At 56.8% G+C, this 16,326-nt stretch overlaps 5 protein-coding genes across 5 annotated transcripts in view; 3 read left to right on the forward strand and 2 right to left on the reverse strand.

The window, feature by feature from the left end:
• Positions 1 to 1,294, reverse strand: part of PTSG_05143 (uncharacterized protein) — a gene marked incomplete at both ends in the record, with an annotated part of 1,680 nt that extends 386 nt beyond the window's left edge. The window contains 4 exons of the mRNA XM_004993664.1: positions 8 to 120; positions 317 to 459; positions 658 to 761; positions 968 to 1,294. Of these exons, the coding sequence (XP_004993721.1) occupies positions 8 to 120; positions 317 to 459; positions 658 to 761; positions 968 to 1,294 (687 nt within the window). The remainder of the gene's footprint in view (positions 1 to 7; positions 121 to 316; positions 460 to 657; positions 762 to 967) is intronic.
• Positions 1,295 to 1,418: 124 nt separating this feature from the next.
• Positions 1,419 to 5,522, forward strand: PTSG_05144 (DNA ligase). The gene is made up of 11 exons (XM_004993665.1): positions 1,419 to 1,983; positions 2,178 to 2,334; positions 2,535 to 2,865; positions 3,050 to 3,159; positions 3,394 to 3,488; positions 3,659 to 3,793; positions 4,064 to 4,174; positions 4,330 to 4,451; positions 4,616 to 4,742; positions 4,901 to 5,011; positions 5,250 to 5,522. The coding sequence occupies exons 1-11, from the start codon at positions 1,471 to 1,473 to the stop codon at positions 5,430 to 5,432; spliced, it is 1,995 nt and encodes a 664-aa protein (XP_004993722.1). The 5' UTR covers positions 1,419 to 1,470; the 3' UTR covers positions 5,433 to 5,522.
• Positions 5,523 to 5,533: 11 nt separating this feature from the next.
• Positions 5,534 to 10,935, forward strand: PTSG_05145 (hisD). The gene is made up of 12 exons (XM_004993666.1): positions 5,534 to 5,693; positions 5,853 to 5,963; positions 6,255 to 6,386; positions 6,483 to 6,560; positions 6,750 to 6,890; positions 7,025 to 7,095; positions 7,304 to 7,541; positions 7,727 to 7,906; positions 8,118 to 8,490; positions 8,778 to 9,588; positions 9,934 to 10,237; positions 10,461 to 10,935. The coding sequence occupies exons 1-12, from the start codon at positions 5,625 to 5,627 to the stop codon at positions 10,587 to 10,589; spliced, it is 2,637 nt and encodes an 878-aa protein (XP_004993723.1). The 5' UTR covers positions 5,534 to 5,624; the 3' UTR covers positions 10,590 to 10,935.
• A 94-nt stretch (positions 10,936 to 11,029) lies between these two features.
• Positions 11,030 to 13,178, reverse strand: PTSG_05146 (uncharacterized protein). The gene has a single exon (XM_004993667.1). It carries the CDS (start codon positions 13,105 to 13,107, stop codon positions 11,074 to 11,076), a length of 2,034 nt encoding a protein of 677 aa, XP_004993724.1. The 5' UTR covers positions 13,108 to 13,178; the 3' UTR covers positions 11,030 to 11,073.
• Positions 13,179 to 13,217: 39 nt separating this feature from the next.
• On the forward strand, positions 13,218 to 16,280 carry PTSG_05147 (oxsm protein). The gene is made up of 8 exons (XM_004993668.1): positions 13,218 to 13,917; positions 14,098 to 14,135; positions 14,251 to 14,312; positions 14,559 to 14,673; positions 14,868 to 14,934; positions 15,304 to 15,518; positions 15,702 to 15,862; positions 16,015 to 16,280. The coding sequence occupies exons 1-8, from the start codon at positions 13,302 to 13,304 to the stop codon at positions 16,091 to 16,093; spliced, it is 1,353 nt and encodes a 450-aa protein (XP_004993725.1). The 5' UTR covers positions 13,218 to 13,301; the 3' UTR covers positions 16,094 to 16,280.
• Positions 16,281 to 16,326: the final 46 nt, after the last annotated feature.

The raw sequence follows: 16,326 nt of genomic DNA on the forward strand, positions 1-16,326 counted from the left end.
CACACACCTGCCAGGGTTGCTGCCAATCGAGGACGAGGGATGCGTGATGCGAGAGTGGCACATGCGGCCATGGCGACGAGGACGGACACATGGAGGCGAACACGTGCGGGCAGTCGTTGCCTGTGTTTGGAGTTGCATCCGCATGTGAAGGAACGTTGGACATACGTTCACACACGTTTCATGAGGGAAAATTGCAAACAGACACATGCAAGCACACACACACACACACATACAGGCACAGACACAAACACACATACACATACACACACATGCACGCACGCACGCACGCGCGCATACGCATGCACAAGCAATGTACGTCCCTCCACAGTGTGTACAGAAGAACACCTGTGTGTGAAGAAGGAGTTGACGCCGGCGGGGGAGCTGTAGATGACGCCTGCAGACTCCGATGACAGTACGGCAGTCACAATCGACCAGTGCAGCAATCCAGACAGGCCATCTCTGCCAAGAACATGGTACATGCATGCCCGAGTGTGAAGCGTGAAATCTCACACACAAACATGCACGTGCGCACACACGCACATGCACACACAAACACACACACACACACACATACACACACACACACGCGCGCGCGCGCATGCTCAATGAATGGCGTGATTGCCACTGCAGGAGGGCAGCACAACAGGCCAAACGTACTCTGTGATGTAGACACCGGCCAAGATGCCAAGCACTACACAACAGCCCAGCATCGCCGCAAATTCCGTGCATGCCGTCAGCCCATCACGAACAGCCAGCAGCGCCTACACAACAAACAATACACCACGCACACGTGTGTGACCGAAACGGTTGGCTATTCAGCATGTACGTTGAGCCGACTCGCACATGCATACACAGGTGCACACACAGGTGCACACACAGGTGCACACACAGGTGCACACAGCACACACACACACACACACCACACACACACACACACAACCACACGCGGGCATATTGTGTCGTGTACCTTGTTGTTGCCGGTGCGTGCGCGTTGGATGACCGTGATGCAGAGGGCAAGCGAGGCCAGCCCAATGTCAACGTGTGCCCACTGCCAGCGGTCCGCCGTCAATGATGCTGTCTGCGCTGGTGGCGCATCTGCACTACTGTTATCGCTGAGCGCAGCGATGCCACTGGCCACCACCAACGCTGCCGCAAGCACGGCTCTCACCTTCATGCTCCCTGTGGTCGCTGCTGCGCCAGCGCCAGCGCCAGCGCTGTCACGGCTGCTGCTGTGCTGCGGCAACACCGCACCACTGCTGCCAGTGCTGTTGGGCTGTGTTCTCCGCCGCGTCATCTTTTCAAACAGAGGATGCCAAATGGATCAATACGGCCCATTTGCACAAGTCAGCACTTTTCTTGTGAGCAGGCAGTCCTTTTGCTTCGACGAACTGCCTGCCGCGGCAGTCATTTCCCCCGAGGCTGCCAACACGAACAACAACACCAACAACCAACCCGCTCACACAGCTCACGATGGCTGGTGGAGGCAAGAAGGCACCGCTGCCGGAGTGCCGGTTTGGCTTGTCGTGCTATCGCAAGAACGTCAAGCACTTTGACGAGTACTCACACCCGTGCAAGTACGGCGCAGCGTGCTATCGCCGCGATCCCGACCATTTCCACAAGTACACGCACCCCAAGGCATCCAAAACCACAACAGCAGTCGCCGTTGCCGCTGCGAAAGCCATCGCCGACGATGACGATGACGCGCGCGTGAGCGACGGTAGCGACTCCGATGGGGACGCGCGCCGACGAGGCAAGACAACAGCCAAGCGCAAGGCCGGTGGTGTCAGTGATGAGGACGACGACGACGATGACAGCGACGATCGTGGTGATGCACCAGCTGCACGTCGCAAGCCCAAGATAGCGAAAGCCGCTCGCAAGGCTGCCAGCGACAGTGGCAGCAGCGACAGTGACAGCGATGGCAGTGGGTCGAAGACTTCAGCAGCCACAGCATCATCGATCCGAGATCTCAAAGTCGTGTTCACGGTGCGTTGTGATTGTGCGTGTTTGTGTGTGTGTGTGTATGTGTGTGTGTGTGTGTTTGTGTTTGTATGTGTGTGCGTGTGTTTGTGCGTGTTTGGGTGTGTGTGCTTGCCCAATACATGCACACATGGTCCACACACTGTGGTTTGCTGCACACACTCACGGTGTGGTTCATGCACACACAACCACACGAGCAGGGTACATTTGAGTCTGGGATTCGGCGCGTTGTGGAGAACGAAGCGTCCAAGCTGGGTGCGATTGTGGGCTCCAGCGTGTCGTCCAAGACGGACCTGCTGGTCATTGGCGGCCTCGTGCGTCCCTTTGGAGCCAAGGAGGATCGCGCATCAGACCTTGGTGCGACGTACATGTGACTACGCGTGTGTGTGTGTGTGTGAGCGTGCATGTGTTTGTGTGTTTGTGTGAATGTGTGCTGTGTGAGTGTGCATTTGCATGCAAAGAGGGTTACTGACACGCCGCAGCGAGCTATATGAGAAACCAATCAACACGATGGAGCAATCTCACGGTGCATCCGGCGTGCGGTTTTGCTTGGGCAGGTGTGCGCGTGATCTTTGAGAAGGAGTGGAACGACATGGTGTTTGCAGAGTATCGTCGACGCCGAACAGCAAAAGGAGCAACGTCGACGAAGAAGGCGCACAAGAAGGAAAAGAAAGCAACTCCCCACCGCGACGCAGATGATGATGATGATGATGAAGATGATGATGAGGACGACAATGTGGACGGCAATGAGGATGAGGATGAGGATGATGATGATGGTAATGGTGACGACGATGACGCTGATGCTGATGCTGATACACCCAAACCACTGCACAAGCTGGAGGATGGTGAGAGCGTGGACTACACGTCACCCTCGGGCTCCTCCTACAAGTGGGTAGAATGCCATTGGCAGTGACCTGCTGTCTTGTGTGCGCTGTTGTGCTTTGGATGCTGGGAAAAAAAGGGTGTCATCTTGCTGATGCCGCATTTGGTCACACACACACACACCACTCACACACACACACACACACACACACACACACACACAATTTCTGCTGCGGTTGGCGTTGAGAAGGATCAAGCGTACCGGCGATCACTACTACTGCACGTGCCCTGCGTGGCGGAACCAGAGCGCCCCGGTCAACGCGCGCACATGCAAGCACCTCTGCGCCTACCTCGGCGACGGTGCGTACGCGTGTCGTGTGTGTGTGTGTGTGTATGTGTGTGTGTGTGTGTGTGTGTGTGTGTGTGTGTGTGTGTGTGTGTGTGTGTGTGTGTGTGTGTGTGTGCGTGCGACAGGTGTCTGCTTGTTGTGTGTCCTTGTCTTGAATTCCACCCCACCGCTTGTGCCGTGACTGATGTCCATGCTTGTTTGGCGTAAGTGCTCATACACATCCACACACATGTGTGCACATGCAGCGTTTGAGAAAGCGCGTGTTGGCGGCGTGAAGACGGTGCCTTTGAAGGCACGCGGAACACCGAAGCCAGACCTGCTCCTGGCCCAGCGTTGGGAGGTGTGTGTGTGTGTGTGTGTGTGTGTGTGTGTGATGCAAGTTTCTTGCCAATGAGTGATGTGTGCGCCAGAATTGCCATTGCTTGTCTCCCGTTGTCGTCACATCAACCGTCACACCACCACGCGTCACACGCCACACGTCACATACCATTGTGTACGCGCTGCCCGCAGGCGCGTGTTGATCCGACTGACTGGCACATGAGCGAGAAGCTGGATGGCGTTCGCGCGTATTGGAACGGAAAAGAGCTCCTGTCCCGCCTTGGCAACGCGTTTGCAGCCCCTTCCTGGTTTACAGGCACTCTCCCGGTGTGTTTGTTTGTGTTTTGTTTGTTGTGTGTTTGCTTGTGTTTGTTTTTGTGCGTGCTTGTTGTTGTGTGTGGTTGGTTTTGTGTGCGTGTGTTTGTTTGTATGCGTGTGCGTTCGTGTTTGCTTGCTTGCTTGTTTGTTGCAAGACACTGCGCTGACTCACTTTCCAACCATACGCCCTACACACGACCACACACACACACACACACAAACACACAAACACACACAAACACACACACACACACATGCACACACCCTGCGCGTGCCCAGCGGGACATGACACTTGACGGGGAGCTGTTCATGGGCCGCGGGCGCTTCAACGACACCGTCAGCGTCGTGCGAACCGTCGGCAGCAAGCGGTGGACAGATGTCACATACCAGGTCTGCAAGGGCAGTGGAATCGAAGGCATGGGCTGCCTTGCTTTTGCTCATTCAGGGACTGCACACACACACACACGCACACGCACACGCACACGCACACGTACACACAATTCATTGGCGCCCCATGTAACTTTCCCTCCCTTTATGTTGCACAGGTGTTTGATTGTCCCAGTGAGGGCGCACGTGTGTTTGAGGAGCGAGTGGAGGCTTTGCAGCGCTGGCATTCTGCGCAGCCGTCCGGCCATGTGAAGCATGTCTCCCTCGTCCAGCACACAAGGTGTGTGTGTGTGCGTGTGTGTGTGTGTGTGCTGACGTGTGTGCGTGTGTGTGTGTGTGTGTGCGCGTGTGTGTGTGCATGAGCACCTGTGAGAACCTGTGCAGCTGACGCTGTGTGATGATGACATGCCCGATTTGTGCCTCCATGTGTGCGTATGTGTTTAGGGTGCGGGATGTGAAGCACATGGAGGATGAGCTGGAGCGTGTTGTGGCGCGTCTTGGGGGCGAGGGCCTGATGCTCCGACAGCCAAAGTCGACCTACGCAAAGACACGATCGTCCACACTGCTCAAGGTCCGTTTGACGTGTTTTGTTTCCTGACATGATGTTGAACTGTGTTGGCTGGTGGGTCTATCACGCTCCTTACTTCTTTGACGATGCAATTGTGCACAAGCGCAGATTCAAGTGTGAACACGTTCACACACACACGCACACGCGCGCGCGCATGGCAGGTGAAGCGCTTCTACGATGCGGAGGCGCGCGTTCTTGCTCATGTGCCCGGCAAAGGCAGACACAAGGGCGCAATGGGCGCGTTGGAGGTGGAAATGGAGTGTGGAAAGAAGGTCAGCGGCATGTGTGTGTGTGTGTTGGCGTGTGCAAACTATTCATGTTGGCATGCGCGCGCGGTCTCTCTCTATCACCCCCGCACACTCACACACACACACACACACATTCACTCACTCACACACTCACACACACTCACTCACTCACTCACACACACGCTCACGCACTCACACACACAAACACACACACACACACATACACACACGCATACACACACACACTCTCACTCACTCGCAGTTCAAGATTGGCACGGGGTTCTCGGACGCACAGCGCAGATCCCCGCCAAAGGTTGGCGCCATCATCACATACAAGTTCCAGGAACTGACCCCAGATGGGATTCCCCGCTTTGCGGCCTTTGTTGGCGAGCGTGCAGACGCTGCTGGACCAAAGGACTACATCCCAAAGCGCACGTCAGCATGACAGACACACAGCACAAGAAGCGCATCTCTCTTGTCTCTTGTTTCTTGTCTCTTGTTTGTCCTGTGAATAATACATGAAGATATTCGCCAATCATCTACAATCGCACGTTTTGTGGACCAACCAACAGCACTGTCACACACAGCATTGTTACAGCCTCCCATCATCCCGTGCTCCACGCTTTCCTCGACGACAATGAGTGTGCAGTGTGTGCACCCGTTTGTGCGCGTGGGCGCATCAAACAAGGACACCGACATTGACCTGGTCAGACTGCTCTGCCGCGTACATCTAGAACACGCGCTTGCACCTGTCATGCAGTGAAGGTGCAGTGCAGGTGCAGTGAAGGTGCAGTGGCTCACATCTACGCTCTGCATCTCTCATTCACAATTCCTCATAACGCGTCATTGCTGCGTGTGCCTGCAGACTTCCAGTGAGTGGAAGCAGTCCATCAAGCAGTTCACCATCGCTGGCGACGTGTACATCACAGCCTCCTCTCAATCGCCAACTGTTGACCAGCTCCGCGAGTTCCTCAAGGTGCAGCGTGCACAGAGCAATCACAAGGGCGCATGCACGCGTTTCCGAGTTTCAACCACCACAATTGCTGCACACACAGCACGCAAACACAGCACACACTATCTCACACATACTTTTACACTTGCTCACTCACATCCTCATCCGCTTGCTCACTTGCTCACTCGCGCACACACACACACACACACTTGCTGACTCACATCCCCATCCACTTGCTCACTTGCTCACTCGCGCGCGCGCACACACGCATACTCACATCCTCATACACTTGCTCACTTACGCACACACACGCAGGTTGTGAGGGCACGTGTTGTGGGCGATATCGTGGCGGACGCAGATGTGGCGACCGACTTGCTGAACGCGGGCGCCCTTCAAGTTTGCATTCCGCTTGCAACGTACAAGGCCAACCAAGATGCATTCCAACAGGTACGTGACTCGCCACCGCCACACGCACCCTGATTTGGCACCACCTCCTGCAGCCAGTTGCTCATCGCACGTGTTTCCCATATGTTGGTTTTGCAGCTGCCACAAGATCGCCTTGCAGTTGTCATCTCCTCTGCTGACGACCTGAACGACGAGCTGTCAACACTCGACATTCTGGTGAGATCACGTGCACTTTCGTTTGGAGTGATCACGGCTGTGTACGTATCTCATCATGATATGCCGCTCACACGTATCCTTTATGTGTGTGTGTGTGTGTGTGTGTGTGTGTGTGTGTGTGTGTGTGTGTGTGTGTGTGTGTGTGTGTGTGCTCATGTGGTTTTGGGTTGCTAAAACTCGTGTATATAGTACGACAGCGGCACTGCGCCTACAGTGGATGATGTCAATGCTGTGGCAGCGAAAGTGGGCGATGGCGTCACAGCCTCCTTTGCCAACGTCTCGTCCACCTCTGTCGTACAGGCCATCGACAAGTCCGCCGGCCACGCCCTGGTAAGTGCTGACACGTTGTGTGCATGTGTGTGTGTGTGTGTGGGGGGGGGGCGGTTGCACATGATTTATGTTGGAACAATTACGCGCCCATCCCCTTCTCATGGCACGGGCAACCCGCGTGTTATCCTTGACAGATCAACGCCACAACGCTGCAGTCGTCGCTGCTGCTTGCAGATGCCATTTCGTGCCTCCTCAAAACAGACAGGTACGACAACAACACACGCGTTGTACCCTTGCGCTGAGGCTACGATGTGGCTGCTCGCTCGCGCAGCGTGCATGTTACGCATTCGCACGCACACACACACACACACACACGCACACACGCACACGCACACACACATACACACATACACACACACACGCACACACACACACGCACACACACATACACACATACACACACACACGTGCAGGCCTGATGGCTTGTGGACGACGGTGGTTGTGAATGAGCGCAACGAGACGCTTGGCGTGTGCTATTCCAACGCTGAGTCCTTGAAGGAGGCCATCCGCCTGCAGCAGGGAGTGTACTGGTCACGCAAACGCGGGCTGTGGCACAAAGGCAGCACCTCTGGCGCCACGCAGGACCTCCACACCATCGCCTACGACTGCGACCGTGACCTCATCCAGTTCCGCGTGACCCAGCATGGCAAGGTGAGCCACGCGTGCGCGAAAACACTGCTATTGATGATTGTGCAAACGTCACTGTTACACCGCTCTCCGTCATGCCCCAGCTCAGCCACATTGCCTCGCACACACACACACACACACACACACACACACACACACACACACACACACACACACACACACACACACACACACACACACCAACGTAGGGTTTCTGCCACCGGGACACGATGACGTGCATGGGGGCAAGCCGGGGGCTGACGGCGCTGCAAGAAACGCTTCGCTCGCGTCTTGAGACAGCACCTGAGGGAAGTTACACGCGCAGGCTGTTCAACGACCCCGCCCTCTTGCAGAAGAAGGTGGTCGAGGAAGCAATTGAGCTCACCGAGGTACCACAACGCACGTCGGATGCAGCCATTGCGTTTTATGTCTGTGTCTGTGTATGCGTGTGTCTGTGCGCGTGTGCGTGTGTGTGCGTGCGCGCGCGTGTGTGTCCCAGGACGTTTTCATCCACACACATATGCGCACACTTGCACGCACACACACACACACATTCACACACACACGTACGCCCCCTCCCCCCTGCCGTACCTGCTCAAGGCCAAGGACACGGACCACATTGCGTCTGAGATGGCGGACCTGCTGTACTTCAGCCTTGCACTGTGCACAAAGGCCGGCGTGTCCCTTGATGACGTGGAGCGCAAGCTTGACCGCCGCCACCTCAAGGTCAGCAGGCGCCCGGGCAACGCAAAGCCGGAGTTTCTCAAGGAGAAGCTGGGCGGTATCACGCAAACGCAGAATAAGAAGAAGAGCATGGAGGGCCAGGTCGTGCACGATGGCGAGGACACGCCAGCTGCTGGTGATGTTGATGACAGCGCGCAAGGACAGCAGCAGCAGCAACAACAGGCGGCTGCTGAGCCCGTGCTGAAGATGATCAAGGCCGAGGACGTGCCGCCACTCCACAGGGATCCAGGTGTGTGTGTGTGTGCGTGCGTGGGTGTGTGTGTGCGTGTGTGTGTGTGCGTGTGTGTGTGTGAATGCTGTTGTGTGTGCAGTCACGTGGCGCGAATGCGCGAGTGGTGGTCATGGCAGCAACAGTGTGAGCAATGCTGAAGTTTGTCTACGTGGGTCTGCGCCAGTGTTAGTGTGCAAACGATGTGCTCCATCACGAACGCCACCCCTTTCCCACCCCACTCTACCATGCGATTGACTTAATTTATTGATCTTCACACACATGACACCCCCGCTGCGCGTGGACAGTTGACCCCAAGGCGCGTGCGATTGCGGAGGAGATTATGCGCGATGTGCGCGAGCGTGGGGAGGCCGCCGTCATGCACCACGCCGTGCGCCTTGGCGACATTGCCGACGGCCAGCCGATGGTGGTTGGCCAGGGGGGGCTCAAGGCCGCGTACGACGCGCTGAGCGAACAAGAGCGGGGCGTGCTGCAGCGCACGGCAGACCGCATCAAGGCGTTTGCACAGGCCCAGCGCGCGTCTGTGCAGGACAACTGCCAGGTTGATCTTCCTGGTGGGCAGGCCGGGCAGCTGGTGGCCGCGGTGGAAGTGGCCGGCTGCTACGCGCCTGGGGGCAGGTACCCGCTCCCCTCCAGCGTGCTCATGGGCGCCGTCACGGCTCGCGTCGCCGGTGTGAAGCAGGTGTGGGTTGCCAGCCCGCGCCCCCACCGCAGCGTGCTCGCTGCTGCGTATATTGCTGGGGCCGATGGCTTGCTCGCTGTCGGCGGCGTGCAGGCCATTGCCGCCTTCACGTACGGCGCTGGAGACGTGCCTGTGTGTGATGCCATTGTTGGGCCGGGCAACAAGTTTGTCACTGCTGCCAAGTCGCTCGTTGCAGGCAGCGTTGCCATTGACATGCTGGCGGGCCCCAGCGAGTGCCTGGTGGTGGCAGACAGCACGTGCGACCCCGCTGTTGTTGCAGCGGATCTGCTGGCCCAGAGCGAGCACGATGTGGCGGCGCGCGCCATCCTGGTCACGCCAGACAAGCAGGTTGTCGATGCCGTCAACGCACAGGTGCAGCAGCAGCTCGCCGTGCTCCCAACAGCGGACACCGCAAGGTGTGTGTGTGTGTCGTGTGTGCGCGCGTGTACGTGTGTGTTGTGTGTGTGTGTGTGTGTGTGTGTGTGTGTGTGTGTGTGTGTGTGTGTGTGTGTGTGTGTGTTGTGTGTGTGTGTGTGTGTGTGTGTGGTCGTCAATTTGTGGTGTGTGGCAGCAACCCTTTTGAGTTGGTGATCCCTTGTCCTCTGTGTTGCTAGCAACCACATGCGATCGCGTCAAGCGATCACACTGACGCCCTTCACGCAACCCCAAGTCATTCACACACACACACACACACACTCACTCACTCACACACACACACACATACATTTACACCGGCCCTTTACTCGCCCTTGCGTTGGCAGGGTTGCCATTGCGGAGAACAGCTTTGCCGTGGTGACGGCTGACGTCGACGAGGCCATTGCCGTGGCCAACCGCCTGGCGCCAGAGCACCTCGAGGTGCACACGAAGGACGCGTGGGACCTCGTGCCCCGCTTCGACCACTACGGCGCCCTCTTTGTCGGCCACAATGCTGCGGAGGTGCTTGGCGACTACGGTGCTGGTCCAAACCACACCCTGCCCACCGGTGGCACGGCCCGCTCGTTTGGCGGCCTCAGCGTCCACACGTTTCTTCGCCCCCGCACGTGGCTGCGCATCGATGACAAGAAGGTCCGGGTCTCGCCTTGTTCTTGGTGATGGCGGTGAAGGTGGCGATGGTGGCGGTGAAGGTGGCAGGCAACGTTGATGGCTGTGATGGTGGCGGTGGTCGTTTGTTTCATCTGTGCTGGCTGGATGCTGTGCATTTTCTGATCGCCTTGATGCACAATAATGCTCGCTCGCTTTCACTCACCACCTTTGCACTGAACAAACATGCATCATCATCGCCCTTCAGGCTGCGACGGGAGTTGTGCAGGACGCCGTTGATCTCGCGCTGATGGAAGGACTTCACGGCCATTCGCGCGCTGCTGCACTTCGCCTCCCGACCCAAGGCCGCACTATTGGGCCCATCATCAGCCTGTGATGCTCTCGCACCTCTTGTTTTCCTTGAAGCTGCTGTTTGGTGTGTGTGTGTGTGTGTGTGTGTGTGTGTGTTTGTGTGTGTGTGTGTGTGTGTTTGATCGCAAGAGCGATTTGAACGAGTTGCCTCAAGCCAGGGTAGACGCTTTTTGGTCTGTTTGTCGCTTCGCCTGCTGGCTTGCGTGTCTCTTGGTGTGTTGACGCATGGGTAAGCGTGTGTGGAATGTCGATTCTTACTTCATGGCGCTCATTTCACAAGCCAAATCAATGTCTCGCGGAACTTGGGCGTCAACAAGCAATCAACCAAAACGTACAGTGTCACATAAACGCGTAACACGCGGACTCGGACAGCAGCAACAACTGAAACCGTACTTACAATCAACACACACACACACACACACACACACACACACACACACACACACACACACACACACACACACACACACACACACACACACACACACACACGAACACGACCATCACTGCTATGGGCACGTGTTTTGACACTGGTTGAAGGTCACACCATTGTCAGCTTGGATGCAAAAGCTGAGATCGTCGCAAGTCACCATGACCAAGGAAGGGTTGTTGCGTACATCCAAGCCGCCGAGCAGAGACAGTCCGGAGAGGTCGAGGGTGACGAGATCGTTGTCTCGGAGAACCAAGTTGCCTTGAACGTATCGCAACTTGCCAAAGTCAATGTTGGACAGTTGGTTGTCGCTCAAATTCACCTGATCGGTGATCATGGTGATGTTGCCAAAGCTGAAGATGGTGAGCTGGTTGGAGAAGAGGAAAAAGTCGCCCCCAACGCTGGTTAGGCTGCCCGTGTCAGCGACGGTGAAGGCGTTGTCTGAAAAGTCAAGATCGCCCGCCACGCTGCCGAGGTTCTTGAAGTCAAGGCGCTTGAGGCTGTTGCTGTAGAAGGACATGTAGCCGTCAACGAAGGTGAGGGCGCCAAAGTCGATGGACGTGAAGGAGGGGCTGTTCTCGTGGTAAATGGCGTCATCCAGGCGAGTCAATTTGCCAAAGTCCAGGCTGGCAAGGTCGCTGTCAATTGCAACACTGCCAGCGAGGGTGGTGATGTTGTTGAGGTCGATGTGGGCAGCTTCATTCACTTCGAGGAACAAGCCACCGCCAATGCTGGTCAGAGGCCCAAAGGTGATGTTGGTGATGCGTTTACCGGCAATCTCGACGCTCTGTTCAACCGCCGCCACATTGCCAAGGTTCACGGTGGTGATGCTGTCGCCGTAGATGCCCACACTGCCGGCCTGAGTGACGCTGCTGAGGTCGACCGCTGTGAGAGCGGCGGAGCCGGCAACTTCCAGATAGCCGCCCACGATCAGAGCGCTGCTGGTTGTGTTCACGGTGACGGTCGTGAGCTGATTGGAGCCGATTCTAAGGTCTCCCCCAACATGCATCAGCTTGCCAAAGTCGATGCTGGTGATGGTGTCGGAGAGGAGGCGCACTGTGGCGTCCACCGTGGTGACGTCGCCGAAGGAGATGGCTTGCAGAACAGAGAGCCTGGTGTCCAAGGAACCACCGAGTCTGGCCAAGCTGCCAAAGTCAATGGACGTGACCTGAGTGGTTCCAAGGTCGACGCTCGCCTGCAGCACGCCCTCCTTCAGGCTCAAGTCATCACTGGAGAAGATGGACAGCACCCCGCCAACGTGTGTTAGCTGCCCAAACGAGAGTGCTTGCACGGGGTTGCCTGTGAGGTTGAGGTTGCCCTCCACGCGCGTGAGCCCTGCAAAGTCCACGCTTGTGATGTTGTTGCCACTGAGGTCGACGGATCCGCCGACAGTCTTCAGCGCGCCAAAGTCCAGCGAGTTGAGAGCATCATCTGCAGCCAGCACATCACCACCGATGGCTGTGATGGAGCCAAACGCAAGTGCCTGCAGGGAACTGAAAACGCTGACCGAGCCGAGGATCTCCTGCAATGCGCCAAACTCGTCGCAGCAGCAGTTGACGACAGCGCCGGCGACGCAAAGGCGGGCGGCTGCAAACTGATCCTGCAGTAGGAGGCTGCCGCAATCCAGCGTGGCAGTGGTGGTGCCCCGACAAGGTGGCTCCTCTGCGTTTGCGGCGGCAATGGTGTCATTCAGGGCAGCCTGTAGATCATGGACTTGGGTGTTGAGGTCCTCAATCATGCTTTCTTGCGCTGCGATGGTGCTGCATACGTCCAGGCCGTTAACAAACACCGGCTGCGCCGTGACACTGCCCCTGCTGTCGCTGTTGGTGTTATTGATGTGGAAGCCACCAAAGAGGTCCTCCACCAGCACCACCTCGCCCTGGCAAACTGGCAGCAAGGAGAACGACGATAGAGTGCTTGCAGGGAGCAACGCTGCTGCAGCAGCAGCACAACAACAGCCCAAAATGCACAGGACTGCCCGCAGAAGTGCACCGCTCGTCCTGCTCGTCGTCACTAACACGCCCACGCCACCCTTCTTCTTGTGGTTTTCGTGGTTCCTGTAGCTCTTGTGGCTCGCGTCCTCCGACGTTGTATGCGACAGCGACCACCTCATTGTGGAGGGGTTGCGATCGTGTGCTCAGAAGAGAAGAGTGGATGCAAAGTGCTAACGTGCAAGTGCTTAAGCCTTTTGCAGGAAAGGCAGGAGCACTCTTCTCGACAACTCCTCGTCGCACCTGTCAGTTTGTGGTGTCTGATACAGCCGGATTTCACGGACGTTGCAAACAAGCACAACAGCCAGTCGGCAGCATGAGTGCGCGACGGGTGGTGGTTACTGGGTTAGGCGCCGTGTCGCCGCTGTCAGCGACAGCGCGGACGACGTGGCAGCGAGTGGTGCGTGGAGACTGCGCCATTGGCATGCTTCCAGAGCTGCACCGTTACGAGGAGGTCGGGATTCCGACCAAGCTCGCCGCAACGGTGCCACGCGTACAGGACGCAGACTCTTCCAACGGCAGTGCCGATGATGATGCGCTGGTGCGCTTTGATGCACCTGCTGTACAGGCAAGGCACGGACGGCGTACGTTGCCGGACAGCATCTTGTATGCCCTGTCAGCTGCAGATGAGGCCATCGCCGACGCTGGGCTGGCAGATGCGCTGCAACAGAACAGCAGCAGCAGCAGCAATGATAACAGGCAAGTGAACGGCGCAAGGGCTGGCGTTGCTGTGGGCACGGGCATCAGTGGGCTGCAGGATCTCATCGCAGCGCACGAGACGCTGCACACGCGAGGGTATCGCCGAGTGAGCCCTTACTTGATTCCCAACAGCCTGGTAAACATGGCCGCTGGCCTCATCAGCATCGACTACGGTCTTCGCGGCCCAAACCACGCCGTGTCAACCGCCTGTGCCACTGGCGCTCACGCCATCGGTGAGCTGATTAAACCGCGTGCACTTGTATGTGCGTGTGCGAGTGCGCTTATGTATGTGCGAGTGTGCGTGCGTGCGTGCGTGCGTGCGTGCGTGCGTGTGGTTATGCGGTGAGGTGTGCTGATGCTGACAACACCCTGCTCACACGTCGCGTGTCCAACACAATGACGGCCGGCTCCAGGTGACGCGTACCGCTTCATCAAGTACGGTGATGCAGATGTGAGTACTCGTAACATGTATGCGTGTGTGTGCATGCATGTGTGCGGGGGTATGTACATGTTTGAGTTGAAGCATCGGCCAAGTTGATTGTCGTGTTGACGCCTTTGTTCTCCAGGTGATGGTCTGTGGAGGAGCCGATGCTTGCATCATGCCAGTTGTCGTCGCAGGCTTTGCAAGGTGTGTGTGTGTGTGTGTGTGTGTGTGTGTGTGTGTGTGTGTGTGTGTGTGAACGTTATCGTGCGTGAGCGTGTGTGTGTGTGTGTGAACGTTATCGTGCGTGAGCGTGTGTGTGTGTGAACGTTATCGTGCGTGAGCGTGTGTGTGCGTTTTTTATGCGTGAGCACGCGTGACTGTGTACATATGATCCTGTGTGCGGTGCACGCGCTTCATACATTCACGCTTCCGCACGCCATGACTGCGCAGGGCCAAAGCGCTTGCGACGGGGTTTGACGATGCGCCCGAGGAGAGTTCGCGGCCGTTTGATCGGCGGAGAAGCGGATTCGTTATTGGCGAGGGGGCAGCCCTCTTCGTCTTGGAGGTATCGTGCCTAGCTTTGTGTTGTGTGTTGTGTGTTGTGTGTTGTGTGTTGTGTGTTGTGTGTTGTGTGTTGTGTGTTGTGTGTTGTGTGCTGTATGTTGTGTGCTGTGTCGTATGCGTATGTGTGTGCATTGCGCGCAGCTTGCATCGTCATCACCACCTTCTCCACATCTTGCGTGTACTCCCCATGAACAGGAACTGGAGCATGCACGTGCACGTGGTGCCCATATCTACGCCGAAGTGCGCGGTTACGGCCTTTCAGGTGTTCAGATGCAGTGTTGTGCTTGTGCATGTACTTGTGTGTGTGTATGTGTGTGCATGTTTTGCAAGGCGTGCTCGCTGGCCTGGGTGCTTGTGTCGTGTGTGCAACCGTCACCCACCTTGTATGACAGCAAGTCATTCATGCAACCCATCTTCGCACACACATATATTCACGCACACACACACTCTCTCACTTACACATATCTTCGCACACACACACTCACACACACACACACTCACACACACTCATTCACACACACACACACACACACACACACACACACACACACACACACACACACACACACACACACACACACACACACACACACACACACACACACACACACACCGCCTGTGCCGGTGCTAGGGGATGCGCACCACGTGACGGCACCGCACGAGAGCGGGGACGGGGCATATCGCGCCATGCGTGCAGCACTCGACTCTGCCGGGGTCGACGCGCGTGTGCTTGATCACATCAATGCGCACGCCACCTCCACTCCGCTTGGCGATGGGATTGAATGTAGGGCCATCAAAGCGCTCCTGGCAGGCACAGCCGCACAGCCAACCATCACCGCCACAAAGGTGCGAGGCACATGGGTGTAGATGGGTGCGGGTGGGTGCTTGTGTGCGCGCGTGTGTGTGATACAAATGAAGCATGCATGAGAGACGTCTGATGTGTGCTTGCGCGCGTGTGCGTGTGTGCGTGCGTGCGATGTGTATGTTGAGGGCATTCACACGCACATACACACACGCGTGCATGTGCAGGGGGCAACAGGGCACCTGCTTGGTGCGGCGGGCTCGCTCGAAGCCATGTTTGCTGTGATGAGCATTCACGCGGGCGTTGTGCCGCCAACTTTAAATCTGCACGAACCGCTGGAAGAAGCAGAAGGCCTTCATCTTGTCGCAAATACGGCCCAGCAGCAATCGTACGTCTGCGTGTGCACGTGCGTGTGCGTGCGTGCGTGCGTGCGTGTGTGTGTGTGTGCGCGCGCGTGTGTGGAGTTCGTTGGGTAATTATCCCTTCACCCAAACTCATGCCCGCTTGCTCTCCGCTGCTCCATCGTTTGCGCCGCCGTAGGATCAACTTTGCACTGAGCAACTCGTTTGGATTTGGCGGCACGAACGTCTCTCTTCTCTTCAGCAAACCAGACGCGTAGTGTGCGTATGTTTCCGTGTGTGTCGAAGAAGGGGGGGGGGTACTGTAACGTAAGTGAATCGTTCGTTGGTGTTCTTGTGAGCGTGGCGCGTGCTGATCTGTACACATGTATTGTTGTCATCAGCACCATCTTAACACAAGCAAGCAAGCAGCATCAGTCTTTGAAACATGAAACGAACACATCAGCAAGGTCAAAAGAACACAAAGCAGGAAGGGAAGGAAGGAAGGAAAGAA

Source organism: Salpingoeca rosetta (assembly GCF_000188695.1).
Source record: "Salpingoeca rosetta unplaced genomic scaffold supercont1.12, whole genome shotgun sequence".
Lineage (NCBI taxonomy): Eukaryota > Choanoflagellata > Craspedida > Salpingoecidae > Salpingoeca > Salpingoeca rosetta.